Source organism: Neophocaena asiaeorientalis, unplaced genomic scaffold, assembly GCF_003031525.2.
Source record: "Neophocaena asiaeorientalis asiaeorientalis breed wild unplaced genomic scaffold, Neophocaena_asiaeorientalis_V1.1 scaffold521, whole genome shotgun sequence".
In the NCBI taxonomy this organism is placed as follows: domain Eukaryota; kingdom Metazoa; phylum Chordata; class Mammalia; order Artiodactyla; family Phocoenidae; genus Neophocaena; species Neophocaena asiaeorientalis.
The window spans coordinates 3,010,341-3,038,175 of record NW_020174712.1 but is presented as its reverse complement, the minus strand read 5'-3'; the positions used below and the strand labels follow the sequence as shown (position 1 = coordinate 3,038,175).

Below are 27,835 nucleotides of genomic sequence, written 5' to 3'. Positions count from 1 at the left end.
TGGTCGATTTTATGTATATTTTAACCACAATTAAAAAAAGAAGAATGCAAAATGCCCTCTGCCCCTCTGGGCATTTTGTAACAGGTCCCTATGACAACAACTACAACAATTTTTAACTAATTTTGTTTTGTAAGGTCCCGTTTGAGAACAAATTATGCTTGAACCAGTCCTGCTTCTTCCTAAATGATATTGTGGGCGCAACTAAGAATTCCTCAGGTTAAAGTGCACACCTTAAAATAGAAGCAAAGTATAAACTGTTGCCAGCTGCTCCCTTGCCGTAAATGGAAACACTCTGTTTTTCAGATGACCGTCCTGCTGGAACTCGGAGTGTGAGAGCTCCAGTTACAAAAGTCCCATGCGGTGCTGGCAGCACACAGAAGATGCCACTCTGTGACAAATGTGGGAGTGGCATTGTGTAAGTTTCATTTTCAACCCCAAAATTCATCATAAATCTTGCTGTCAGTTCTCTATTTCTTGTACTTTAAGACTCCGTGTATAGAAAAGGTTTTAAGTTTTATGAAAAACAAATTTCTATTCATTGACTGGAAACATAATGTCCACACATTTAGCACATTTTGACCAGAATTCCTTCGATGTACCCCCAAATTAGCATAGAATGTGAGTCGAATATCTTGACTTATAATTTCAGACATATTCTGGTGAAAAGAAACCACCCCAGAAGTATATTTAAAAAGTCATTTCCAAGAATAACTTCACTTCAAAAAGCCCTCCCTTTGTTAATGTATATAGTCTTTGAACACTTCCTTTTCTGTATAGTCTTTGAACACTTCCTTTTCTGTATAAACTCAGGAAAACAAATATGGGGGTCACCCAGTTATTAATTAAAACACATTATCTTTACGTGGTTTCTTAAGTTGCACAAATATTGAAATATGATTTTTAGACATAGAGTCAGCTTCCATTTCAAGGGACTTCATGTGTGAATAGCTACACTTGCCAGTTCAAACCTTCAAGTGAACGAGAGCATTTCAGTCTCTCCACCTCATGCCCCATGTGGTCACCTCCTCCATCCCTTTTTTCTGTTCCTCTGTCATTAGCTCACACACTGAGGCACCATCTGTCCACTTACCCAGGACTCATCCCAGGAGGGCAGTGGGAGATAAGCCTGGTTACAGCACAGAAGGGGCTGTGAGACAGAGAAACAAGCAGGACAGGGAGATGGGAGCAGACAGGACCTCAAAACATACAACAGGTTGTGATGTTACATGAAGCAATGATTGCCCCCTAGTTGAAGTAAACTGCTTTGACGGTAGAGGCCAAGTCCACCCACCAGTGGAAATTCCATCTCTGCCCTTTGATCTGTTCTCTCTGTGTTCCATAGAATAGAGGCTGGATCACCAAGCTAGACAGTAAGCAGAGCGACTTTTAGTTGTGTAGACAACAACCTTGGCCAAAATCAGAATCCTTTGCAGAGGTGTCAGTTTTATCTGTATCATGTCTCCCTCTTTCAAAGAAACAACGGGGAATGATCATGAAGTAAGGATCCTATCATTTTTCTAAAAAAAAAAAAAAAAAACCTGTTTGAAAAAGATCTGAAAAATATTCACATGTCAACAACAGAGAGACACATGTGAAGGTTTACTATGGTGGTCTTGGCTCTCCCTGACAACTACATCAGTTCCACAGCTGTGCCCGGCTTTGCAGCTATTGTTTCCTGAACGTGAAACAGATTAACACCTGCCTCATCTGTAGTGCTGTCTGCCTTTGTATCATGTTTCTGGCTTTCTGGGGTTTTTTTCACGAGGCCTCCTTTCCCCCAACAGTGGTGCGGTTGTGAAGGTGAGGGACAAGCATCGGCATCCAGAGTGCTTCGTGTGTGCTGACTGTAACCTCAACCTCAAACAAAAGGGCTACTTCTTCGTGGAGGGGGAGCTGTACTGCGAAACCCACGCACGGGCCCGCATGAGGCCCCCAGAGGGCTACGACACAGTCACTCTTTATCCCAAAGCTTAAGTCTCCGGCAGACGGAACATGCACTCACCCAGGCGCACCCTCACAGGCAGACGTTAATGGCTTGGGGTAGAAGTAGAGCAAAGGGCTGACTCCAAATCTAGAACCAAGCTTTTAGACACTTATCTCATTGTATCCTCAGGAGCAGGAATGGGCGGAAGATGCCTGCTCTAACAGAAACATACATTCAACTGTATTTCTCTTTGGGGCTAGCAATAACTTAATGAAATTTAGAGCAATAATTTTTATGTCACACTCTATATTTTACATTTATAATATGACCATCAAACATGTAAACGTCAAGATTTTAGGGGGAGTCTAATTGCCCTTCCTTAACCAGTTGATTTTGCAATTGCAACTTATGACAAATGACAATCTTGTATTCTAAGACAGTCCTGCAGGTGTCTGTTATCTGTTTTAACTATAATAGTGCATGTCAGGGAGAAATTCCCTAGATCTCTCTAGTTTCATATTCAAACAGTTATACTACTGGATGCAGCATACATAATAAATACATAAAACATTTTAAAAATACCTAACGAAGTGGCACTCAATGAATTCAGATAAAATCAACATTCCAATGAGAGGGCCCAGTCATATCTCGTCGTGTACACTAACAACTCAGGTATTTTAAGAAAAATGTGGCTTCTTTAGTTTTCATAACTCATTCACTCTTCTGAGCCCACAGTTTCTGCTGATAGGAGGGGAACTCTTAAATTTGCTAGTTAAAGGTGATGCAGTCTCTTTCAGATTAAAACAGTTTCTGCTGCTTTGAAATAGTCTCTTTCATTTTAAATGTCTCTTTCAGATAAGAATTCTAAGTCAAGGTTCAGACTCTATCAAGGCTAGTTCTTTATTCTCAAGGCTGACCACCACCACCTTCTCCTTCCCAGGACGGCACCTCCAAGGGACGTCCCTGAGGAAGGGAGGGGCTGCTGGTCTCCTGGGGTCTTGCTTGTATTCTCTGCTGAAACCCATGATTCCACTTGTGCTCCATTTTCTCAACATAGTTGGGACCAGGCAACAAGCCCACCTCTACCACCACGTCCAAAAGTCTCAGCTCAGCCTTCCCTGGATTCTTGGATCCTTTGCATCTCAGACATGAACCCTATCTGGCCCCTGGCTCTGATTTGTCACCTTGCCTCTCACTATGGTGGCTCCACGGCAATGCCCCCTTACTTGCACGTCTTACCTACTTCCCATGCACCTCACTGGGGACCCAGGGGAGCTTATGAAACTGTCCTCTCCAAGTACAAACATGGGAACCAGCAGGCTGGGGAGGTGGGGACTGTCTCAAGCCCTCAGTCTCACCACTGTGTCACAAAGTCATCTCTACCCTACTGGAGCAAGGATTCTCCTATTGTCCCAAAGGGAAAATAGAGCCCGGGTTGTATTGCTCTGGGGTTCTCCCAAACTTAACTAATTATTTCTGACCCTGACCTGTCTGAGGTTTTGAACCAGTGAGAGGAGCCAGAACACCTGCCTGGCCCCTATGGGCATTTGAGATCAAAACTGGAACCCCTGGGATTCCCTGGTGGCGCAGTGGTTGAGAGTCCGCCTGCCGATGCAGGGGACACGGGTTCATGCCCCGGTCCGGGAAGATCCCACATGCCGCGGAGAGGCTGGACCCGTGAGCCAAAAAACAAAAACAAAAAACTGGAACCCCTGAACCGAAACACAAATTCACTCACAGAGCTATTCCAATAAAATAGAAAATTCTGCAATCAAAGAAACGAATGTATTCAAATACATTACTTTTTTGGTTCAGATGTTATTTTAAAATATTTTTTCTGGTAAGGATATAATCTTAAAAGTTTGGAAGCTAGAGGGCAAATGCATGGTAACTGACTTAGGAAACCTGAGAAAGTTAAAATCCAAAGCAGCAACGGAGAAAACTGAAAACCAACCCAATTTACTCTCCAGCATTGGAAACAGCATGGGAATTGACAGCACCAGGCATTTCTGGACTAGGGGATAAAGGCAGAGTTATGATAAGGAGGATCACATACAAGCTGTTTGAAAAGCATTTAATCCCCACTGTGCCCTCTCTCTGCCCCTCCCCCTCACACACCCAAGGCACTTGTCAGCGGAAGTCTGCCTGGTGCTATCTGGAGAAGGTCAAACAGCACCTCTGGAGTCAGGAAGTGCCATTGAACGTATGTGTACCACACTAAAAAGAAGTTAAATAAGAATGAAAGACTCATGAGAAGGAAAGTGTAGATTAGACATTATATTGTACATTAATGTACATTTGATGTTGGATATCAGACTAAAATTATATTTTACACATTTTATATGTAGTAGAGTACATATTGAACTTCTTAAGTTCAGATGTTCAATAATGAGGAAAAAAAGTAGTACAGTTTGAAAAAAGTAGTAGTATAGTTCTAATCTGAAATTCAGGAAAGATAGGGCTTAAAGCTGATAATTCAGTCTCTGTGACTAAGGCTTGTGAAGCATACTCTAAAATTGCGTGTTTATTATTTTTATTCTTTTGACGATTAAATCTAGAAATTTAAACATAGAGGAATTTATGACAGAATTAATAGAAATGAATGTAATATAAAAATCGTTTTAAAATATGTAATGTACAGGGTGAAAATAGCAATGTTGTTAAAATGGAAAGGAGTTAAAACTTTGTTTAAAAAGCAAACAAATAACAGTATTTCCCCCATACTAGCATTTTGTCCTTCAATAATGAATTCACACCAGGTCTTATATAGGAATTCATGCCATGAACAAAGGATGCCAACTAGTTTTATTTAGCTCTCAGAATACCATGTCTTCTTAGAAAGCAGAGTAGTCACTGTTTTTATAAGCTTATTAAAGCTAGCAATGAGGAATGAAATGATCCATGACAGAACTGGGCATCTGTAAACTTTGCACTCATGATTAACTAAACTGCTGTTTTTTCAGAGTAAATGCAGAATAGAGTTGCCACACTCTCTACCAATAGGACGACTGTTTGAGTGAAAAACAGTTCTAGTTATCACATACACTTGCACCTGTGTAAGCAAAGGTAAAGCTAATGGCTAATGTGACATGCAAACAGTTTAGATTATCTCTACATAAGCTAATCTAAAGTTTGTCCATCACAGGAATATCCCAAGATAGGCAGAATGGAGCTTTGGGGTTCTTCTACTAACAACTTGAGTTGCAAAAGTTTGTCAAGTTGTCCTTTGAACAGATTTATTTCAGTCTTGGGAAACGACTACTTACAACCATTATTCTGTATTATCCTTTTATCATGGCCTAATGTTTTCTTTTAATGCTGTACCATCTGAATCTTAAGCATAAAAAAAAGAAAATTGGAGACAGATTGAGGGTATTCAGATAATTGAAGTAAATAAACCATTTACCTGATCTACATGACTATTTCAAGATAATCATCTTAAGCTTCTATTCATGTTGTAGAGTACTCAATAAATATTTAGTTGAGCACCTACCAAGTAAGAGATGTTGAATACTAGGCACAACAACAAAATGGATTTTTGAATGCGTTGGCTATATTTACAAATTGATATTTTCAAGCTAATTAGAATGCTTCATGCAATTAAGTTTAAAACAAAGCACCTAGAAGAAGTGGGTGCTTTATCATAATTTCTTTCTTTCAAATTCTGTAGTACTATTATTCATCACTGCTCACATCAGAAGAACATAAAGTGAGATATTAACATTATTTTCTGAATTACCTCAAAAGTTTGTTCAAGTATGCAGAGAATGTCTAACAACATGTTTTCCTACCTCTAAGAATAAGGCACGTCAGCACACCTCAACTTATGAAAAACCCAAAGCACAATTCCATTATCCAAAGAATAATACAAGAGCTGCTCTTAAAACCTAATTGCTACCCCTATCATAAATATTAAGCATATAGATTTAAAATTAAGATATAAAATGCCAAATATTTGTTTGGGTTGAAAATTACTCCATTCATTTATATATTCAACTATTCATCTGGCGAAGGAGTACATACAAGTCATTATTTCTGTACTAAGAGCAAAATTATGTTGTGAGTTTCAGAACTACCTCTCATGAGACCAAATTCCCATTCCATCTCCTTTTCTGAAGTAGAGGGGTTGAAAAACACAGGTGTGTGAATTACTCATCACGTGTATAAATGCCAAAGTGCACATATATCTGTGGTTCACTAAAACACCAGGGTTATGCTACCAACGTCACATGCAAGAGCCTGCGTTGTGTACCATTATGCCACACACAGCTGCACATGCTGCCCTGCCTGCCCCTTCACACATCTGGTCTCCAGATGCTGCTGTCCAAGTTCCCAAAGCTCCCAACCAGAACACTGCTTCATGCTGCAAGCCTTCTCATTCCTCCTCATGAATACTGTCCTTGATCCCAATCCTCAGATTAATGCTTGCTCTGCCAGCCAATGGAAAAGGCTAATTCCTGCTAACAAGTACTAATAATTTTCTACTGCCCCTTTTATGTCTAATACTTGTGTTTTGTTCCGGAGACAGCCCTTTAATCTAAATGAATGCCTTCAAGGGTAGGAATTCTAGATACAGAAAAAAAAGTTAGAAAGAGAATTGAGGAATAGAGTGATGGGCATGATCTGGACCAAGAAGAAGACAAAGGGACTAACAGTCTCTTGGACCTTGGGAAGGTTTGGCCGATCTGTAGAGGTGATATAGAGCTTTCCTCCCTCTGACCAAGGCCAAAGCAATGGAGAATGCAGTTTCTCTGAAACAAGGCACTTAGGTCAGATAAGTGCTGCGTTTGTGAATCTCACTGAGGGTGCATAGGGGTTTACTGGTTTGAGTAAATTTAGCACTGGGGGTCTCATAGCCTCTTCCAGACTGAAGAGTCTTCAACTCAGTTTGCACAATTCTGTGAATATGCTACATATCATAGAATCACACTTCAAATGAGTGAATTATGTGGTATGTGAATTATATCTCAACAATGCTGTTATTTTTTAAAAGAACACTACTAATATAAATATGTATTTGTCACTAATCTGTTAGATAGAGTCCTAAGACTAGAAATGCACAGGAGCAAAAGAAACAACATGGTTAGGAATGTTCGTTCTTATTTAGATGCTTCATTTTCCTCTTCCGGAAAATGCTTGATCATTGCTGATACAATAGCAATAGCCAGCACTTACATCGCTCTTACTATGTACCAAGCGGGGTCCTAAGTGCTTTAACGATATTAATTCATCCAATCTTAACAGCAGCCCTGTGAGGTGGGTCCTCTTTTTCTTCCCATTTTACAGTTGAGGAAACTGAAACACAAAGAGGTTATCCAAGGTTTCTCCTGTAGTAAATGACGGAGCCAGAATTTGACCATAGGTGGCCTGGCTTCCAAATCCATGCTCTAGACCACCTCACATTATCTCTGCACAAGAGATTTAGTAGCTTTAGTTTAAGATGATTATAAGGCTTTCATGGGACAACAAAGCCCTCAGTAAGCTTTGTAAAAATTATCACCTAGATTCCGTTTCAGTATAACTTACTCCAGGTATTAGAGCTTGGTGGTTACAAAAATGAGCTTTGGACACGGGCAGAGCCGAGTTGAAACCAAGCTCTACAATCTCCTAGCTGTAAGGTATAGGGAAATCATGAATTCTCTCCAGACCTCAGTTTCATCAACCATAAAATGAGGACAATAATCCCTACTTTACAGGTTTGTGATAAGGATTAAATCAAGATAATTCGTATCAAAAGATCTAACAAATTTCCTAGCAAGTAATACATAAGTAAGCACCTAACGATTATTATGTATACTTTTCACTGTTTAATCCTAGATTCAAAATGGTGGCTTTATTCCTTCTAATTGTTCTTTGGTGTTGGAAATCTGGGTCCAATTACAATGAGCACAACTGTTTCCAATTGGAAGAGTCACAGAACTAGACTCCTATCCTTGGTGATCCCAGGAGAACTGACATTTCACACTAAGACAGATCAGGTTCAGGAAGTCCACTGGAACTTTTCTTCATTTGAGGAGGACAATTTTAAAAGCCTGAGCTCACAAGCAACCTGTCCCCACCAAAGACTCACTGGCAATATTCTACATTATAATCTTATAGCTAGAAAGAAAACTAAGGTCCCTCAATTGCCTACATCTATTTTATTTAGTATATATATTTTTAATTGAATGCTTACAAAATTCTTGACATAATATTGGTCACATTCAAATGTAATTATTTCCTTACAACTTTGCCAACTAAATATTTTATAGATGAGGAAAAGTTTCAGAGAGTTTAACTTTGGTACAGGACCAAACAAGTAGGGGAAAAAACAGCATTTAACCTCACTAATATTCCCCAGTAATAAGTCATATGGCTTGGAAATCTTTAAACCTATAAATCCTAGACATTGTTATAGTTCTCTATTGTATTATTTTATTTACATCGATGTTTACTTACAGTCTATGTTTGTTCTCTTTATAAGAAAAATCATTTCTTCCATGAGTGCTAGAAAAAGGTAGTGTGGAATAATAAAAATGTTAAGTAATGATATGATTAAGTAAGACATAAGTAAGAAGACTGTCATGAAAATAGCTCTGGATAAAGACTGGACTCACTGGGCTTCGACTTCTTTTCTGCAGAATGAGGGAAACGGACTGGATGACCCCTGAGACTTCTACCAGCTCAAAAAATCACTGATCTGTTCTTGACATTGTCTTTATTGGTGTTAACTGGCTAGACGTTCAATTTAGTGAAGGCATGCTGTCAATGTGACCAGGCTCTTGGTTCAATTTAGAAGTTTCATTCTGTTCCATGGTCACGGATACCACCTCTGACTCGTGTCATAGCTCACAGTTGAAATCAAGCAAGGAATATGAATTTATCATTGCAAATTCATTAGCTCCATTGGAAGCACACACTCTAGGTATCTACATATAGCAAGGGAAACGAACTCCTATTATTAATGTGTGATCAAGTGACCTGAGTTAGTGCAGCTCCTTCGGTATCTAAAAAGCATAAAGCAGCTTAGCATTAGGAAGAAGAAGGTCACATACTGCGAGCTGAATTAAAGTCTACCAGAAGCTACAGAGACTCCGACCGCTATATTTATTCAAACCAATAAGCACCTACGTAGCCTCGATAAGCTTCACAAACAGCACTTATCTGACCTACATGCCTCAGTCCAGAGAAAGTGCATTCCCCATCACTTCTGCCTTGGTCAGAGGGAGGAAAGCTCTACATTATCATCTCTATAGAACGGCCAAACCTTCCCATGTTCAAAGAGGCTGTTCATCCCCCTTTCTTCTTGGTCCAACTCATCTCCATCACTCTATTCCTCAAGTTCTCTTTCCAACTTATTTTTCCCACTCAGTCTTTCTGTGTCACTGACTCTTCTCAGCCTGCAAGCATGCTCAAGTACCCTACACCAGCCCGGAAATCTCTTTCCCTAACATCTATTCCTTCTCAAGCTCCCTCGATGCTCCTCTGCCTACCCCTGAGCACACCAAACTTCATACAGGTAGATGGACTCCGCCTTCTTAGTATCCCCACTACAGTATATCACATTAATAAGTCCCCTTAAGGCTGCAGCCAACTGCCTAAGAGCCAAAGCTTGTGGTGATTCTTAGTGAGTTGTGGGGTTCATTCTCTTATATAGATGAAATCAGGTTAAAATTAACTCTAAAAGAAACTTAAAGCTGCCTGTGGCACGAAGCCTTTAAGCTGTTGAAGGCCCACTACCCATCCAAGAGTCCTAAGTCACCAGCACATAGGTCTGACCAAAGCACCAGCCTTATGACAATTGCCCAAATTTGTTATGTTTTAGGAGGGGTTTGGTCACTTTTTCACACTACTATAGATCTCAGCTATGATTAATGATAGCCTTGTGATCTCAGGTTTTAAAAAAGATCTCCTGAAGCTGAAAAACCCAGAAGTATTTTAGTCTGGTCATCAATTGCTAAGAATAGATTTGACTACCTTGTTTTTGTTCAAGCTCTTGAATTTGTTCCAGATTCTTGAATCTGCAGCTGTTAGTCAACAGGTGAAAATGGATTCTCTAAGAAGAGCTACTCTTTGAAGACTCTGAAATATTGTGACTCACAGTTTTTTTAAAAAAGATTGGCAGTACAGATTTTAATTCCAACCTTTTGCAATGAACTTCACAATAAAAAAAAAATCATATCTTTTCAGGGCAGTTGCTGGACTGACTGACACGTGTGACCAGAGAAAGCATACCCTGTGACAGAAAATGCTCCACTGTCTATCTGATATGAGGTCGAATGAAATAGAAACAATCTCACCACACTGAGAAAGTAGTACAGGTGATGTGTGACACCGTATCAGGAAACAGGAACTCTTAGTTTCTAGCATTAATATTTATACCTCCTTTATACTTTTGGAAAATTTAGATGAAATATTGTCCTATATCATAAAATTATAACTTGTTATGGGGGACAAAACATCAAAATAAACTGATTTGGGCAAAACCAGGGTTTCAGAATCAGGAAGTCTAGCACTGACCAGTTAAGAGAGTTTTTGAAAAGTTCCTAAACCTCCCCATGTTTCAGTTTTCCCCACACAAATCTGGAAAATAACTTTTTTCCATAAAATTCCACAATTCTCAACACCATTAAGTAAAAGCAAGAATACTTCACCAAAAACTTAATTTGGGGGTTGATGGGGGAGGATAATTACATTAGGGAGGGAAAAAATTGAACATCCACCAGAGTTAAGTGTTTTAATTCTCAACTTTGTTTACCGATTTCAAATGGAATAATGAACTCATTCCGAGTCACAGGAGCAGGAACAAGGATAGGTAGGGCCGGGCAAGCGTAATGCAAATGTTTGCCAGATTCTTCTGAATATCACTGAGCCTTCATTTCTATGTACTGAAAACCTGAGTGCTATAGAAAACACTGGGTACTCAACAGAGAATCTCAGAGACCCAGGGTTCTCCGGGTCTCACTCAGGAGAATAGGGTTTTCCCCACTTCTGCAGTCTAAAGGAAATTTCACTATACTATTCCTTTTATCTAATTCTCATCTATATGCTGGGTAAGCAAATAATCACTTTACCTGACTTTAGCAACTTGGCAATGAGGAACTTTAGGTTCAAGATTAGTAGAATATAAGCACACAAAAGAAAAACACATTGTAAAATATATTAAAATATATAGCTGGTATGGAAAATCACATTCTTTACAATAAATGATGGGTCAATTGGATAGGCATATAAAAACTGGATACTGACACCTACCTCACACTCTCTATAAAAATCAATTCCAGATGAATAGTGAGTCCAAAAATGAAAGGTAAAACAATAAAGCTTTTAGAAAAAAAAAAAAGCATGGAAGAATCATCTCATGACCTTGCAAAAGCAGGCTTTGGGTGTCCCATCCCAAGGTGGGAAAAGAAAGCATCCGCATGGTTGGGAACACTGGCATCAGTGGTCAGAGCTCAAGCAGGTGGGGAGGGTGGCCCTGCATGGGACTGGGTGGTGCATGTTGTCAGAGGCAGGGAGGCCGTGAAGGTCGTCTCCACAGAGAGGAGGTCCAGCCTACAGTGACAGAGCCCAGAGGGGTGAGGAGCGTGTCTAGGTGGAGAGGGAGCCCAGCATAGGGTTCAGGGTCTCAGTGGAGTTGGGAAGGGGCGATACAGAGTACTGGAACCTAAATGGGATAACGAGGGCATCCACGTGGGGGTAATGGTGAAAGACTGGCATGAGAGCACATATAAGTAAATATATAAGGGATAATGGAAGTCAATTTTCTCATCTGGAAAGGGAGAAAACTAGAAAGAGCACCGTGATGTTGCATTGGAACTGGAGGCATTGTGAACTCAGCCTTCTCAATGTAGATAAATAAACGTGGATGCGAATGTGCACGTGTGCTTGTGTATATGTATATACATACCCAGGCAGACATTCCCTTGCTCTATCTACTAAGATGGCCTGGGAGCAGCTACACCTAGATAGCAACTTAGCACTCACATCCTGGCTTCTAAATACCATTCTCCTCTAAAAGAAACCAAGTCTCCTCGGAGAAATGGCTGATTTCAGGGCTAGGGCAGGGAAAATACAGGATAAGCCTGAAACATCTGACTGTGTCAAGCAAATTAAAAAGTGCTCTAGGGCTTCCCTGGTGGCGCAGTGGTTGAGAGTCCGCCTGCCGATGCAGGGGACACGGGTTCGTGCCCCGGTCTGGGAGGATCCCACATGCCGCGGAGCGGCTGGGCCCGTGAGCCATGGCCGCTGAGCATGCGCGTCCGGAGCCTGTGCTCCGCAACGGGAGAGGCCACAACAGTGAGAGGCCCGTGTACCGCAAAAAAAAAAAAAAAAAAAAAAAAAAAAAGTGCTCTAGTAATGAAGGAGATGTGTCAAAAGTATGCAGAGGCCAGCTGGAGACACTCGCACTGACCGAGTTAGGGAAATTTAAGCAACAATATAAACCATGTCAGCAACAGAAGACAATCCATTCTAACCCATTGAATAAAACAGGCAACTCTGGGTCCATGAGACTCTGAGTAAAGAGACCTCTCGTGACAACTACATGTAAAGCAAGATGTTGGACTGGATCCCTTTGCTGTAAAGGACATTATTGGAAGAACTGGTCAAACTTTAGTGGGGTCTGAGGATTAGATGGCAGTAATGTATCAATGCTAATTTCCAGACTTTAATGGCTGTATTATACTCATGTTGGAGTGTCCTTACAAGATACACATCAAAGTATTCGGAAGTGACAGGACAACATGTCAACAACTCACTCTTAATGGCTCAGGAGAAAATGAAATATGTATCAGACTATACTTCCAACCTTATTATAAGTTGGTGATCTCATTTCAAAATTTAAAACATAGTGGAGACCAAAAGGGCAAAAACACTGCACTGGAGGAACTGAAAGGTATCTCAAGTCCAGTTTTACAATTGAATTAAAGATCTATTCTTTAAAAATGCATAGACCTAAAAACCATGTTTGCTGAAAAAGAGCAAGCTGCACAATAAAACGTAAACTATGATACCATTTATGAAAAACTTTAAAACAAACAAGGGCAATCATCTCTATTACTCATTATAATTAGTATAAAAATATAAGAATGGACTGTAAAATTGTACCCTAAATTCATGACAATGGTTTCTTATGGGAGGAGTGTAGGGAAGAAGGAACAGAAAAGGAAGTGGTGGGGAGTTCCATCCTATATGATTCTTATTTTTCTAAATAAAAATCAAATATGCCAGTATAATTATAACTGTTAATTCTGGGAGATGGAAGCAAATGGTTAATTATAGCCTTCTTCGCAAATTCCATCATTTTTAAATTTCTCAAAAAATAATTTAATAAATAAAACTTAATGAGGACTTTACATTTTATAGGCCATATAAATGTGCATTCACTGAGAAACATAAAATTTTTTATTTTTTGAATTTTGGCAAGTTCATCACAAAGTGGATGCACAATACAAATTAGACAACACAAACTATCTCTTTAAAATATATGCGTGTTCCGGTATTTGAGCTAAAGTAGTTGAATCTTTTTCAACTGAAGTGTCAATTTTTTTTTTTTTTATTTTCATTTTTTTTTTTTTTTTTTTTCTTTTTGCAGTACGCGGGCCTCTCACTGTTGTGGCCTCTACCGTTGTGGAGCACAGGCTCCGGACGCACAGGCCCAGCGGCCATGGCTCACGGGCCTAGCCGCTCCGCAGCATGTGGGATCCTCCCGGACCCGGGCACGAACCCGTGTCCCCTGCATCAGCAGGCGGACTCTCAACCACTGTGCCACTAGGGAAGCCCAATTGAAGTGACAATTTTTTAAAAATAAGGATGAATCACAGGAAAAAATGTCAGCACTCTTAATGGAATCTCACCTGAGACTCTGGGGTCTAGAGGTGCCATCACTGGCAGCCTCCCATGTAACTACTGAACCTACTGTAGTAGGACCCTTTACAGCAATCCTGGCCTGTTATGGAGATAAGTAAACTCATGCTCAGAGACGGCAAGTCACCGAGTCACCATTACCAGCAAAGTTCAGAAATGGAGGGAGTTTCAAGCAGGCTGTGATTGGTGACAACGGTTTTAAGTGGCCATGAGTAATCAGAAAAGACTTCCCTCGACATACATTCACAAATGCAATGAACACCCCCAAAATGATGTGTCCACCATCCACCCGTATTCTGGGGGTTCATGTTCTCTTCTTACACTTCCACGTTCTCTCTCACCAAAGAACAGGGTCTCCATGTGCAACTGTTGATGTGAGGCCCTAACATGGGGCCTTTTCTGAGGGGATGCCATTCATGTCATAGACACTGTAATTACTGAAGACATTTTTAAAATTTATTATGTTTGTTGGCTCCAAAGATGGGCTTTTAATATATTAATTACAATAATTTTCTGACAAATAAATTATTCCTATCCTGAGAATACACATATGTGATTTAGTTTACTAAAGAGAAATGAGTTTGATAATCAAATGATCTTGTTGACCTAACATCTAAAATCAACTGACCTTCTAAGTAAAGAACTGCTTCCCTAACTGATGAACTGATTGGGAAATATCTTAAAATTAGAGTAGGTTCTCTATTGAAATTAGTACACTGGCTAAGTTTGAGTTTTTGATATTATAGCTCTTATCATCTGCTTTTTATATTTTGTGCTAAATGGTGTGGCTAAATCCTCTAATTTAAATCCACAAGTAACTTCTCTGTATACATTTGCCATCATAATCCACAAATATTACGTGGCCAAATTAGTTATTATAGAATATTACATATGTTAATTATCAGGTTATTACATAGTAAAATATAATGTTACATAAAATAGAATATTTTATAGTAATTTCTTATTTGTTATGGAAATTTCATTAGTATGGAAGTTAACTTACTAAAATGTAATGCTTTTTTATCTACAGTCTCCCTTCAAAATACTGCATTTATTCAGAATAGCAATTTAACAGACACATTGATGAAAACTTTCGTAGCTCTTTGGAAAAAATTAACTTTGTCAATATCAATCATCAATGGAGAACCTAAGTTCTCAAAATTACAATTTGTTGAAATTGTCTACAACACCACAAGACTGTCGAATCTTCTAGAGACCATTCCTATAGGCTAAGAAACAAGAAATTACAGCAAGTAAACATTGAACCTCTGATAAAGAATTTCATTTCCATGAAAGCAAGCGACATAATTATTATATAATAAGTTATGTCATCATGACTTTAAATTCCTTATTGTGACTTAAAATTTGAATTTTCAATTATTTTATATTCTATCATCTGTAACTGTTGTTATCGCAAAATAATAATATACACTCATTTAAAACTTTTACTTAAAGAGCTCCATTTCCTGATGGGCACAGGGATTGACTGCGGCCACGCCAACCAGTCCTCAGTTGAACAAGCCCCAGCTTCCAACTCAACATTCATCTTTTGCGGGCGGTTTGCCCAGGTGCACAGGAAATGAGCATGCTCTACAGATGAAGATCGGCGCCTCTGCTACAGCTCTAATGTGTACATTTTCATACACGGTTATTGAAAGTTCATTATGGGAAACAGGGGGTCTTCTTTTAAGCACAGCAAACAGACGTCCTTTCACAATAATGGTCTAGGACCGTTCAAATCCCCAAACGCTGAAACTAATTCGACCGATGGGTTGAAACAAGAGGAATAGAACAGAATAAAACAATGAAATGGCGATCAGAAAGGGGGGGGGAGGGAAGCTCCTAGGTGTCTGCGTGTCTCCAAACATTCCCCTTTCTCCACACAGCTTGGGTCCAACAGGTGCTGTGTTAAATCAGAGTCTGATCGAGATCAATTTCTGGGTCAGCAGGGGAGCGGCGGGGGTGGGGCGTGGGGCGTTGACACATCCTAGTGAGACTGTCGCTGGGCCTGGGAGGCACAACAAAGGTAGCACGCAGCTGTCACGGGCGCCGCTCCGGCTGGGCGGACGTACTGCACCCCGGCCCCCAGCGCGCACCTTCCTCCTCCCCACCCCCACCCTCGCGCGCGCCCCACTGCCACTCGCTGTGTCCCGGCCACCCCGTTACCAAGCAACGAGCTGCCCAGGAGGGAAGCAACCGAGCCTAGTGCCTGGGAGAGGGGAAGGCGGTTGGAAAGGGAGCTGGAGCAGCAGAAATGAGCCCGGGTAAGAGCCGGGTCGGGGGCTGCCCTGGGAGGGGGCTCCCCAGGAATTGGACGCGTGGTGGGGAGCGCCGCCTCCCCCCGCCCCGGCTCCTTCCCGTCTGGAGTGCGGATCTCCTAGACGAGCCGCACACCTCCGCCTTCCCCAGGAGGAAAGCACCGCCTGCGTCCCCGCGCCTGCCCTGCTTCCAGCCTCGGAGCAGCACGGCCCGCCGCCGCGGCGTGGCCCCAGCGCGCCCTCCCGTGGCCGCTCTACGCTCCCGCGTCCCGAATCCCCACGCCTCGCCTCCTTTCTCCCAGCAAAACCAAAAGCCGCGTACTGTTCTGTTACAGAAAAGCATACTGACGAACAGGAGGGGGTTGACTGCGTTCTCCTTTCAGCACCCAAGATCCTAAATTCCTCTGAGGGGGTAAAGGAAAATGGTGGCAGTGAAACAGGTAAAACCTCCCAGGCCAAGGCTCCGATGGCAGTGATGTTTCTGCCTTTTACTATAGGCAACCAGTACGTTACCTAAGTCCACCGGCCCAACTGGTGTGCTTCCGGTAACTACTCGTAAGATACTAATAATAACTAACACGGGACATTTACTTTGTGCTAGATGTTGTTCTGAGCACTTAAATATGTCAACTCATTTAATCCTCACAACAACCCTACGAAGTAGGTACTACCATTCTCCTCATATTACAAGTGAGGAAACTGAGGCACAGAGAGGTTAACTAACTCCCCAAGGTCACACAGGCAGCAACTGACAGAGCCAGTATTCAGCGGGGTAGCTCCAGGGTCCAGGCCTTAACCTCCATGCTACACTGTACTGCTTCTCTGAATACCAGATAAGAATTGCTGATTTTTTGGACAGTCACTAAAAAGGTACCCATCTTTTTCCAAAAGAAATACCTTTATAGTAAATATTTGTAGACTACAGGATACTGTATAGGGAGGATGTTTGAAGTCATTAAAAAGCTGCAGTTTTCAAGTTCCATATAAACCATGAATAAGATGTGTGGAGGATCTGAGAACACTGAAGCTGGAGTCTCGCTTCCTTGAGAGAAGCTGAAGGAGGCTACACAGCTCTCAGAGGGGCCTGGTGTTCATGTGAGACACCAGGGAAGGAGCAGAGCGCCGTGGGCGGAAGGCAGTATCTAAACTAAGGGGCCACATTGGGATCCTATGGTTGCCCATACGCCACGCGGGACACGTGGGCAATCCAGACGCAGAGGTGCTGCAACAAGTGATGAGCCCGAGACCTGAGGTCAGGTTGGGGTTTGTCCACCTCCATAAACCGGGGACCTTCACAATGGCCTTGTCAAGGGCTCTAAAAAAAAAGGCTGGAACAGCCACAGCCGGCAGACAAAAGACACAAGACAATTGGATGCCCAGAGCACCAGGATAAGCCACACCTCAGTAGAGGCCGCAGGGCAGTGCACTAACCTGCCCCCTCTCTGCATGAGGCCAGGCAGGCATCCCTGGGCAACAGGAGGGGTGACGGGAAGCCCTGAGTGGGGCAGAAAGCCCTCACAGAGAGTCTAGACATGGAGACAGCTCCATACCAAGAGAGAGTGTTTAAGGTCAGAAGAGACTGAGGGAGCTTCATGTGGCAAGACCGTGTGTTCTCTAATGTGAGTGAGATGGAAGGCTCTGGAGAAAAATGCCAGTGTTCACAGAAAATGAAGTTACATACAAATTAGCACATATGCTTGTGTGAGAGTTAAGTCTTTCTTGCTAGAGTGTGGCGGGTACAAGGGCAGGGACTCAATCGGTGAGAGATATCCTAAGTAAGTTAGGCACCACCAAGGATGGCAGGGACTTCCTGCTTACAGCTCAAGGCAAAACTAGGACGTGTGACCTTGTGCCCTCCCCACTTTCTGTTCTCTCAGCTACACGTCATGGTCACCAAGTGATCCATTCGCTGGGTACTGACCAACAGAACACTAACATGATTTGCATAAATAATGCCGAATTACAAGGTCGTATATATTTCTCAGGTCTCTGATTTTAAAAGGACAAGAAGTTAGTATATGGCGTGAAGTATATATATGGAGTGTCAGAGGGGGGTGGGGGGTGTGCAATTTTATTTCAAATAGGATGGTAGGAGACCTCACTTAGCAGATGACATCTGAGCAAAGACCTGAAGGAGGTAAAGGAGTAGTCAGTGCAGATTTCCAGGAAAGAACATTCCAGGCAGAGAGAACAGCAGCTGCAAAGGTCCCTAGGTGGGAAGATGCCTGGCATGTTTGAGGATCAGCTGGTGACGGGAGCAAAATAAGCATGGAGGAGGATAGGAGAAGGGTTCAGAGAGGATACTGGGCTTTGTAATTCCACGTAAGGATGTGCGGTTTTATTCTGAGCAAAATGGGAGGCACTGGAGAATTTGAGCAGTCGTCCCTCCCTTCCATCTCTATTAGAAATTTTAAATTTACCAAATCATCATCATATTGATAACACCCTTGCTGCTACAGTAAGAGAGTAAATTTTCCTTGAGCATTTACTGTGTGCCATGCACTGTGTAAGGCTTTACCTACAAACGAGACACTGATCCCTCACAGTGAGCGTGTGGCAAAGCCAGGATTCAAGCTCAGGCAGTCTGGCTCCACAGCTCCCATAACAAAGCCTCGTGCAGATATGCACACTCCCCTGCTCTGTGCCTTACTATTCTCCATAGGATTCACTCCCATCTTACACACAATATCCTGTGTTCCCCTCACATGGGCAGGGATTTTGCATATTTTGCTCACTGTAGGATCCCCAGCACCTTGGACAGTACTTGATACATAGCAGGTGCTTAAAAATAGTTGTTAGATGAATGAATGAAGACTTGGGTAGAACAGCTCACAAGGCTTCAATAAAACAGTTACTTCTAGGAGTGAGTGTGAATTGTCACGGCAAAACTCAGTATTTGAACCTGAGAATTAAAAGGCGTTGACTACAGAGTGTCTAACATCCTATATAGAATTGTTACCACATTGCATTTTTAAAACTCATTTGTTCTCCCTGCTCTGTTAGCTACAGGTATGCCCTTAAAACTTTCTCTATACATTGAATATGACATAATCTTCTGCAGACTTCAGAATAAATTCCCTATATCTTTACCTTAATGACCTCAAAAGTCATCCTGCTGATAACTATCTTGTTTTTAAATTTTGACACTTAAATATGAAACAGCTAGAGAACTTAAGGTGAATATAATCTGAGTAATATTTCTTGCAATCTGAATAGAGTATAAGCTTCTTCAGGGCTGGCACCATATCCTCTACTTAGTCTAAATACTTCCCAATATAGTACATTTAGCAAGGACTTAATAAATGGTGACCTGTGACTGTGTTCCCTCTCCTGTGCTTCACTGATAATTTCCCTTCCAATTCTAGAATCACATAATCCTATGTGTTTCTTTAAGTACTGATGAATTTTTAAATTATCTTCCCTTTGGGAATAAGTAGTAGCCAATGTCTCTGAAACTCATAAGAAAAACAAAAAGTTATTTTCGTAGCTTTTAAAAATAGATGAATCCAACTCTCTGCCTACTCTGTATCTTCACTGAATCATATGAACTTTGCTGGAGAAAAACACTCACTTCTGAGTCATACCATGGATCTCAATGCTATTTGGAAAAGTTACTTTATTTCCCCAGTAAATGCTTTTGCAAGCCCTGTCCAAGATAACTATTCCACTCTTCTGGTTTCCTCAAATCTCCAACACCTCTCACCGCTACCTCCCAACGTGTAACATGACCTCAAACTATATGAAAAAAATAGAAGCAATCAGACCCCAAATCCCTAACCTTCAACCTTAAACTCTGCTAACCTACCGCCTGTGTTCCATATTCTCTGCTGTCCCCCACTTCAGTGGAAGGACTGTCCCTGCTCAATCACAAGTCATTTCCTCCAGATCATACCTCTCCTGGAATTCTCAAGTACTCAACTTTGGCCATCAGCCTTCCTCATTCTCCAGAATTATTCTTCTCCTCCATTTCCACTATATGATTCCCACAGTAAGCAGGCATATTAGACTCTCTCATGGTTAAAAAAAAGTTCTTCTTAACCTTCACATCTCTTCCAAAAACCCCTATCCCCACCAGGCACCTTACCCCCTGCCACAGTAAAACCAGAAAGCGTTGCCCACGAACCTTCACGTTCCATCTCCCCTCGAGCCACTTCATCTGGGGTTCTGAGCTGCTCACTGCACAGAAAGTACCCCTGTCTAGGCCAGCAGCAGGGTCCATATTTCCCAGTACAGTGCTCATAACCACTCCCCTGACCCAGAGCCTGACTATCCAACTGCCTGTTGACATCTCCACTTTGATGTCCAACGGAAAACTTTAACAGACCTAAACGAGTTTTCCCTAAAATATGTTCCTCCCCCACTCTTCTCCATTTCAGTAAATGGCATCATCATTCGCCCACCTGCTCTCACTAAAAACCAGGAGTCACCTTTCCTTCCTCGACACTGGCCACATCTAATCCTCCAGCAATGCTTCATGTCAAAAACATATTTTGAATCCACCTATTTTTCTCCATTTCCCGCACTGCCATTCTAGTCCAAGGTACCTTTGTCTCTCCCTTGGATTATTCCAATAGTCCTGCAACTGCTACCTTCTAATCCATTATCATGCAGGAGAGTGTCCTATAATGTTTTTAGTCAAATCAAATCATTCTCGTGATCGAAACCCCCCAAAGCTTCTCATTTCTCTTAAAATAAAAGCCAAACCCCTCAGGATGGCCTGCCAGATTCTCTCTAACCTCACCCCCATCTCCCCCTGAACTCTTAGCACACTGTGCTCCCATCTGCTCAGGAAGCTGCATCCACATGGGCTTTCTTTCTGTTCCAAACACAGGTAACACGTGCTCTGCTTCAGGACCTTGCGGTTTCCTCTGCTCTGAATCTCTTCCTACAGATGTCCACACGGCTGGCCCCTTCTTATCACGTAGGAGTCTTGGCTGAAGCCACAAAACACCAGATAGGCCTTTTCTAACCGCCCTCCCCAATGCTGTCCTCACCGCCCCCCTCACTGTCACAGTAGCCGATTTTCTTTGTGTTATCTATCACTGTTTGGAAGTATCTTGTTTATATCTTTGTTTGCTTTTTTTCTGTTTACTTTTCTTAGAAGGTAGGCATAGTGAGAACAGGAGCTCCGGCTGATTTATTCATTGCTGTGTCTATAGTAACTACAGTGGGGCACACCACGTAGTAGACACTCAAAATCTGAATGTGTGATATTATTGAAGGAATGAACCACTTGAACATGAAACAGTATTTAAGGCCAAATCATGAACTTATCAAAATTATTCTAGACTTTCAGGTAGAGACTTTAGAGCCAAAGAAGACCCCAGACCTTCCTCCCCCACTACAAAAGGACATGAACAAACACCAGCAAAAACTTCACCAGCAGTACCTGGAGAAGGAAGGGGGCACCCCCTCAGGACATAAAATTGGAGAGTGGAGGCCAAAGACAAAAACAGATGATTCTGGCAAGGCTATCTATAGCATGGCTCGTAACTCCCTCTGACTTTCAGAGGCGATAAAGAAAGCCAGAATCCTGACGATAGCTCATTAATGCACCCCTGCCCAGCCCCCACACACGGTCCATCCCTGCCCTGTGATGAAGGCGGGATTCTTCAACTGGCCAAATGGCTCCAGGCTCTGAACCACAGCAGCTCTCTCAGTGATGAGGGCCACATTGGGACTGGGTGGAAGGAAGTACACTTTGCAACCAGATTCTGTAACATCTGGCAGACTGCCATTCCAAAAGAGATGCACTGACTTCTTTAAAAACCTTCTCGTACAGCAGAAATTGTCAGCCTGGGGCAAATTCTAACATAACTCTCATTTCATTCAGGACATGTTTTTTAATTTTTTCAATAAAAATTTACAAAGCAAGTAGCCTAACATTTGGGAAAAAAGAGGAATGTATGTCAGGAAATGTGCAAACGTTATATAGTCTCTCCCCTACTGCAGAACTAAAATCTATTTTCTAGGAAGGAACACACGGATCCTTATAGCACTTTGCTTAAGAGCATAACAAAAATTACGTTCTATTAATCCAAACTGTTTTCCATGTTAAGGAAGAAAAACATCACGTGGCTGTTGCATAGGTACTGAGACCTATATAGGACTTTGCCAAGGGTCTCCCTTAACATAAGAATTGTTAATTTTTTTTACCAAAAAATATAGTTTATATCCCAGAAACAAACAAAGATATCTGAGTTCCTGAGAGCTCTCAGTTTGGTGTTACAAGTTAAGGGTTTATTGTAAAAGTAAAACCACTATTACAACCTTAAGTAGGTGCAGTATTATAAGTCAGATGAGAATTCTCTCTTGAACTCACTATGCAGCTAGCATCGGGTTTTTCTTAATGTGAACATCAACCATCTCTTTGCCTCACCATCCAGGAAAGCTAGGAGACTGCTTTCCATTAACATTGCTTAAAAATAACACTTAACCAATTTTACTTTTTAGAATACGGCTGCATAACAGAATCAGAAAATCAAATCCAACCACACTCAGCACTGAAAGTGAGTATATTTCATTTCCTCAGAAATGTAAAGTCTGATCTTTCTCAGAATACTGCCTGAATATATAAGGGTTTTCCACAAAAGTCTTCATCAAAATGCACTGGAGAGCGGGCAAGAATGATGAAGAATGCGGGTCACCTGACCCTCACATGATCCTGGTAATAGGCAACTTCGGGGGATTTTTTTTTTTTAATTGTAACAAAATGTATGTTCACCTAAAAATGTTCAATTTCATACCTTGTGTAATTTTGTTATAGGCCCTTCAGCATCAGCTGGAATCATTTCAGGCTCTGCGAATACAGACTTTGCAGAATGTTAGCATGGTATGTTTCTTCTAATTTACATAGAAAATATCCAAACTTAGAGCACTGTCACACACTTCTAAACTGATGATCACTATAGCCGACTGATGAGTTGGTATTGAATGTAATAAAGCCACAACCTATTCTAGACACGAAATTGGCAGGAAACTATATTCTGTTATACTTGCATTTGGATATGAGCCCAAAGAAATAACACTCACTGATTTTTTTTTAAAAACATATGTTTAAAGCGCTACCCATATATAGTCTATAAATAGGGACTCTCATTATAAGTGATAATAAAATCTAAGTCAAACGGACTAAGGGAAAAGTGTACTTTATTAGCTCTAGTAATGCAAACCCTCGGAATAGTTCACTTGGGGATGGCTTCATCCATACGGTCAGGACTCACGTCGTCAGGGAACCAGCCTCACTCCTTATCTTGGTTCTGCTTTTGACAGTAATGTATTCTCAGACTCCATGTGGTAGCAAAAGGGTTGCTAGAAGTTTCGGCCCTTATCCTTCCAGATTCCAGTTAGACAGAGATGAGACCGTGCTTTTCTCTCCTAACAGTGTGTACTGAGTTCTTGGCCTGATTCTGACAGCCCCACATGCAGTGCTTGAAGCAATCACTGTTCAGAGGGAGGCAACGCTCTGACTGGTTAGCTCTGGGTCACATGCCCACCCCTTGGAGCTGGAGGAGGGATCTGTATCACCAAAGGCACATGGACTTTATCCAGAAGTAAGGGGTAGTGTTAACGGAAGGACAGGGCATGGATCCTGGGGGTACATAACACAACGCATAGTTGCCAAAGACCCAACATAAACGTCATCCTGATATTCCTGAAGCAACTGCAGGAAAATGGGACGAGAAGATAAAATCCTCCTGAGGCTGACGGAACAGATTCCATTCTGATGACAGAGATCAAAGACCTTTGATTTATTCAACAATGTAAAAATCAAACATCTAAAATTATTTTAATTCATAAGATTTTATTGTTTTCCTAAATTAAGTCTTTCTGATTTTATAATCATGTAGTAAAGACATCCTTTTCTTAAAGATTCCTTCAATGATAGAGATTACAATAAATTAAATTTAATTTTTAATTTATATGATGGAAAAGAATATGCATAGGAAATGTAAAGGTATCTTTCAAGTATAATATCTATCATCCTTGTGCATTCATAACTTTATAAGTGTGAAATCAAAGCCTGACATTCTTAATTTCTCTTTTAAAGGTGCAGTCTGAAATCAGTGAAATATTGAACAAAAGTATTATTGAAGTAGAAAACCCACAATTTAGCTCAGAAAAAAATCTAGTATTCAGCACACGCCATGAAAAAGCTTTGGTATGTGTTTCAGTACAAAATCATTCCTACATTTAGGTACTTCAGAAATGTTACTGCAACCAGTTTACCTTCACCTTTACATTCTCCCCTTCTTCACAGGGCGACTGGATTGTCAAAGATGAAAATAAGGAAACTCCTGTCCTGAAAACCCTAAAAGATGTGCGTTTACCTCTGTACTTCTGCAATTTTCTTGTTTCTCTTAGGAGAGCGTGTGAAGGGCATTTGACTTAATCCATATACCTAAAGATTCCCAAGTAAACTGAAATACACGGCAGTTTTTCTGTCCACTTTGAGTTTTTCTACTTTTAGGACTGACTTACACCTAGAGTGAGTTCTCTAAAACAGGTCCAAACTAGAGTCACTGTGTCTATACTTATTAGAACTTCACACTTTCTCTGTGAAGTGTCACTAACCCTAGACCCATTTGAAATGAGGAAGACAAGCTAAGGTTGACAAATAGCCCAGAAGTAGAAATTTTCATTTTCCTTAAACTTCCCTTTGAACTATTGCTTCTCTCTTCCCCACCTATCTATGATGGTCTCTAGAAATGCCGAATTTATATTTCTGGAATTGAGGGGTTGGCCCTTCTATCTCACCCCCTAAGGAAGTAAGTGCAATTTCTAAGCAAATTGTGAAGACCAGAGTTACAGATCTCAAAATAACAGTAGATTTTCTGGAGAAAATGAATCATACTTGTCAGCCTCTTTGCTGCAGAAATGGATAAAATGTTCATTCTGGTTGTAGTAAAAGCAATTCCTCCACAAAATATTATCTTAATTTGTTGGTCATGTAGCAAATGATAGTATATTTATAGTGTGATTTTTATTGTTACTAGCCTGTAGAGAATCAAGAAGAAACCCTTTCTATGGAGAAAATTCAGCCTTTTGAGGATCCTAGGACTCTTCATTCCGTAGAAGAAATATTCAGTAGTGACAGTGTTAACAGGCTCTCTCAAGGTATAAATATCCCATACCAGATACATTTCAAGGACATATTAACTTCAACAGATAATTCAGCTTCAGAAAATTCTGACTTGAAGAATTACAATAACCTTTATAATTTCCTACCTAATGTACCTCAAAACGGGATGTCTCAAGCTGATATGGTAATTCTGGATAAGTCCAGAGTTACTGTGCCTTACCTCAAGCATGGATTTTGTGAAAATTTAGATGATATCTGCCATTCTATCAAACAAATGAAGGAAGAGCTTCAAAAGTCACATGACAAGGAACTGGCACTTACAAATGAACTGCAAACTTTAAAAGCTGTTCCAAGGAATGGTAACTATGACCTGCCCCCCACTCACAAGGAAAAAATTAACTTTATTAAGGAAGAAAATATTGAAAGTAACTTAAATGAAGATATAAAATCAAAGAGAATTTTGGAATTAGAGGCACTAGTAAACAAATTACTCCCACCTAGGGAAACAGTGTCAAAATTCCATGCGAATTTTCGTAGGAAATGTAAAAAACTATCTAAGAGTGAAATACACAGGGGGGAAAAGAATGAGAAAAATAATAAAGAAATTCCTATCACTGACAAGAATACTGCAGATTTAAAACTCCACTCCACACTTCCAAAACATACACTGGCATTCTTTGACCCAACAAAATATGCAATGAAAGACAAAGAAAGACAACGATTTGCAGCAAAACAAGGATCAATAATATTTGAAAGTGAGAAGACATCCAAAGTCAATTCTGTTACTGAACAGTGTGTAGCAAAAATTCAGTACTTACAGAATTACCTGAAAGAATCTATGCAGATACAGAAAAAAGTACTGAAACTAGAGAATGAAAACCTAACCCTTAAAGCGAAAATTAAACTTCTTGTCTTTACCACACAATCTCTGATACAGAAAATTGAAATGTATGAAAAACAACTTAAGACATTGGCTGAAGAAAAGAAATCTATTCAGCCCAAGTTAATTAAAACAGAAGAAGATGGCAAAGAATGTGTTAAAGAAGTGAAAGAAATAATTAGTAACTATAATGTTCTCCAAGGACAAAATAAAACCCTAGAGGAAAAAAATAGTCAACTTTCTTTGGAGAAGCAACAAATAATAGAAACATTAGAACAACTAAAAAGTAAGGAACACAAAACTCAAAGTGACATGGCCTTTGTCAATAATGAAAATAAACTATTGATCACAGAAATGGAATCAATGAAAACAAATATTCTGTTGATACAAGAGGAAAAAGAAATATTAGAGGAAAAAACATACCAGCTTCTAAAGGAAAAAGGCTCACTTGAAAATGAACGAAAAGAAAACCAGCTAGAGATAATGCAGCTAAAAGAGAAAGAAAGATTGGCAAAAACTGAACAAGAGACACTTCTTCAAATAATAGAAACAGTTAAAAATGAAAAGCTTAATCTTGAAACAACCTTACAAGAATCTACTGCTGCGAGAGAAATGATGGAAAGAGAAATTGAGGATATTCAAACATACCAATCTACCGCCAAAGAGAATTTTCTGCAAGAAATAAAAAATGCAAAATCAGAAGCAAGTATTTATAAGAATAGTTTGTCAGAAATGGGCAACAAATGTGAGATGTTATCAAAAATGTTAATGGGAATTAAAACTGATAATCAGATTCTAAAAGAAGAACTAAAAAAACATAGTCAAGAAAGTATAAAATTTGAAAACAGCATCAGTAGACTTGAGGAAGACAAAATACTTTTAGAAAATTATGTAAGAAGTATAGAGAATGAAAGGGATACCTTGGAATTTGAGATGCGGAATCTTCAAAAAGAATATTTAAATCTAAGTGAAAAAATCTATAATCATATTGACCTATCAAAAATGGGTTACATTTCAAGAAGAGAGAAATTCCATTTTGACATCTATGATATTTATGAAGACACCTCTAGTCCTAGGAGTAGGCCTTTAGCCCCTGATTTGAAAGGTATGTATATCATGGTGGATCAGCAGAAATACGTTTAAGATTCTTTTAGCCTATCGGGCATTAGCCAGAGGACAGTAATAAGAAGGTGAGTACAATTCAGTTTTGTAAGATTTGTATCCAATTTATTATATAGTGGAATTATTTAGAGATTTTGCTCTTTTGATAAAATTCATATTATTTTATTATACTACTTCTATACATTGTATATGACCAAAGCAACTTTGGCAGCAAACAGGGATTTTTTTTAATTATTATTTTTCTGCAATACACTTAGAAGTCCAACCTTCTAAAAAATTCTTCTTTTTTTCCAGGAATTCCAAGTAAACTGTATCAATTGCTTCCATCCAAACCATGTAAATAAATTTCTAAAATAGTGTTTCAAAATCCTTTGTCCAAGTACTTTTTTCAACAAAAAATTTTAAATTCACTTTTTACATGGGATTACAATTACCTTATAATTGATTAGACTAGTTTTTTTTAATTCCATATTGGAATTAGGTATATATTTTTATGTTGTCAAGAACTATAAATATTCTGAGACTTTATCCAACTTGTAAGCTAATATGTTAGCCTGACAGTTTCATGGGTTCTAGTGGAAGACATGAGACTACTGGGTCAGAGATAAAGGACAGTTTGTTGCTTACAACAATAGCAGGAGCCAGAGTAACAGCACTTTTGCACGGGTTCTCCAAGCCCCAGTTCCTATAGGCAACATGAAAAGGGTGACACAGTGGTTGCA

At 40.3% G+C, this 27,835-nt stretch overlaps 2 protein-coding genes across 3 annotated transcripts in view; both read left to right on the top strand.

Annotated features, from left to right (window-relative positions):
* The window catches only part of PDLIM3 (PDZ and LIM domain 3), a 30,575-nt gene extending 27,827 nt beyond the window's left edge, over positions 1–2,748 (top strand). The window contains exons 7-8 of one of the 2 annotated variants that reach the window (XM_024759962.1): positions 299–415; positions 1,785–2,748. In XM_024759962.1, coding sequence (XP_024615730.1) covers positions 299–415; positions 1,785–1,974 — 307 coding nt within the window. In that variant the 3' untranslated portion in view covers positions 1,975–2,748. The remainder of the gene's footprint in view (positions 1–298; positions 416–1,784) is intronic. The other variant, XM_024759963.1, reaches the window with a different exon arrangement.
* A 4,732-nt stretch (positions 2,749–7,480) lies between these two features.
* On the top strand, positions 7,481–27,134 carry CCDC110 (coiled-coil domain containing 110). Its single transcript, XM_024759944.1, has 6 exons — positions 7,481–7,537; positions 16,181–16,469; positions 22,483–22,538; positions 22,796–22,861; positions 24,080–24,190; positions 25,026–27,134. Exons 1-6 carry the CDS (start codon positions 7,481–7,483, stop codon positions 27,132–27,134), a joined length of 2,688 nt encoding a protein of 895 aa, XP_024615712.1.
* The last annotated feature ends 701 nt before the right edge of the window (positions 27,135–27,835 follow it).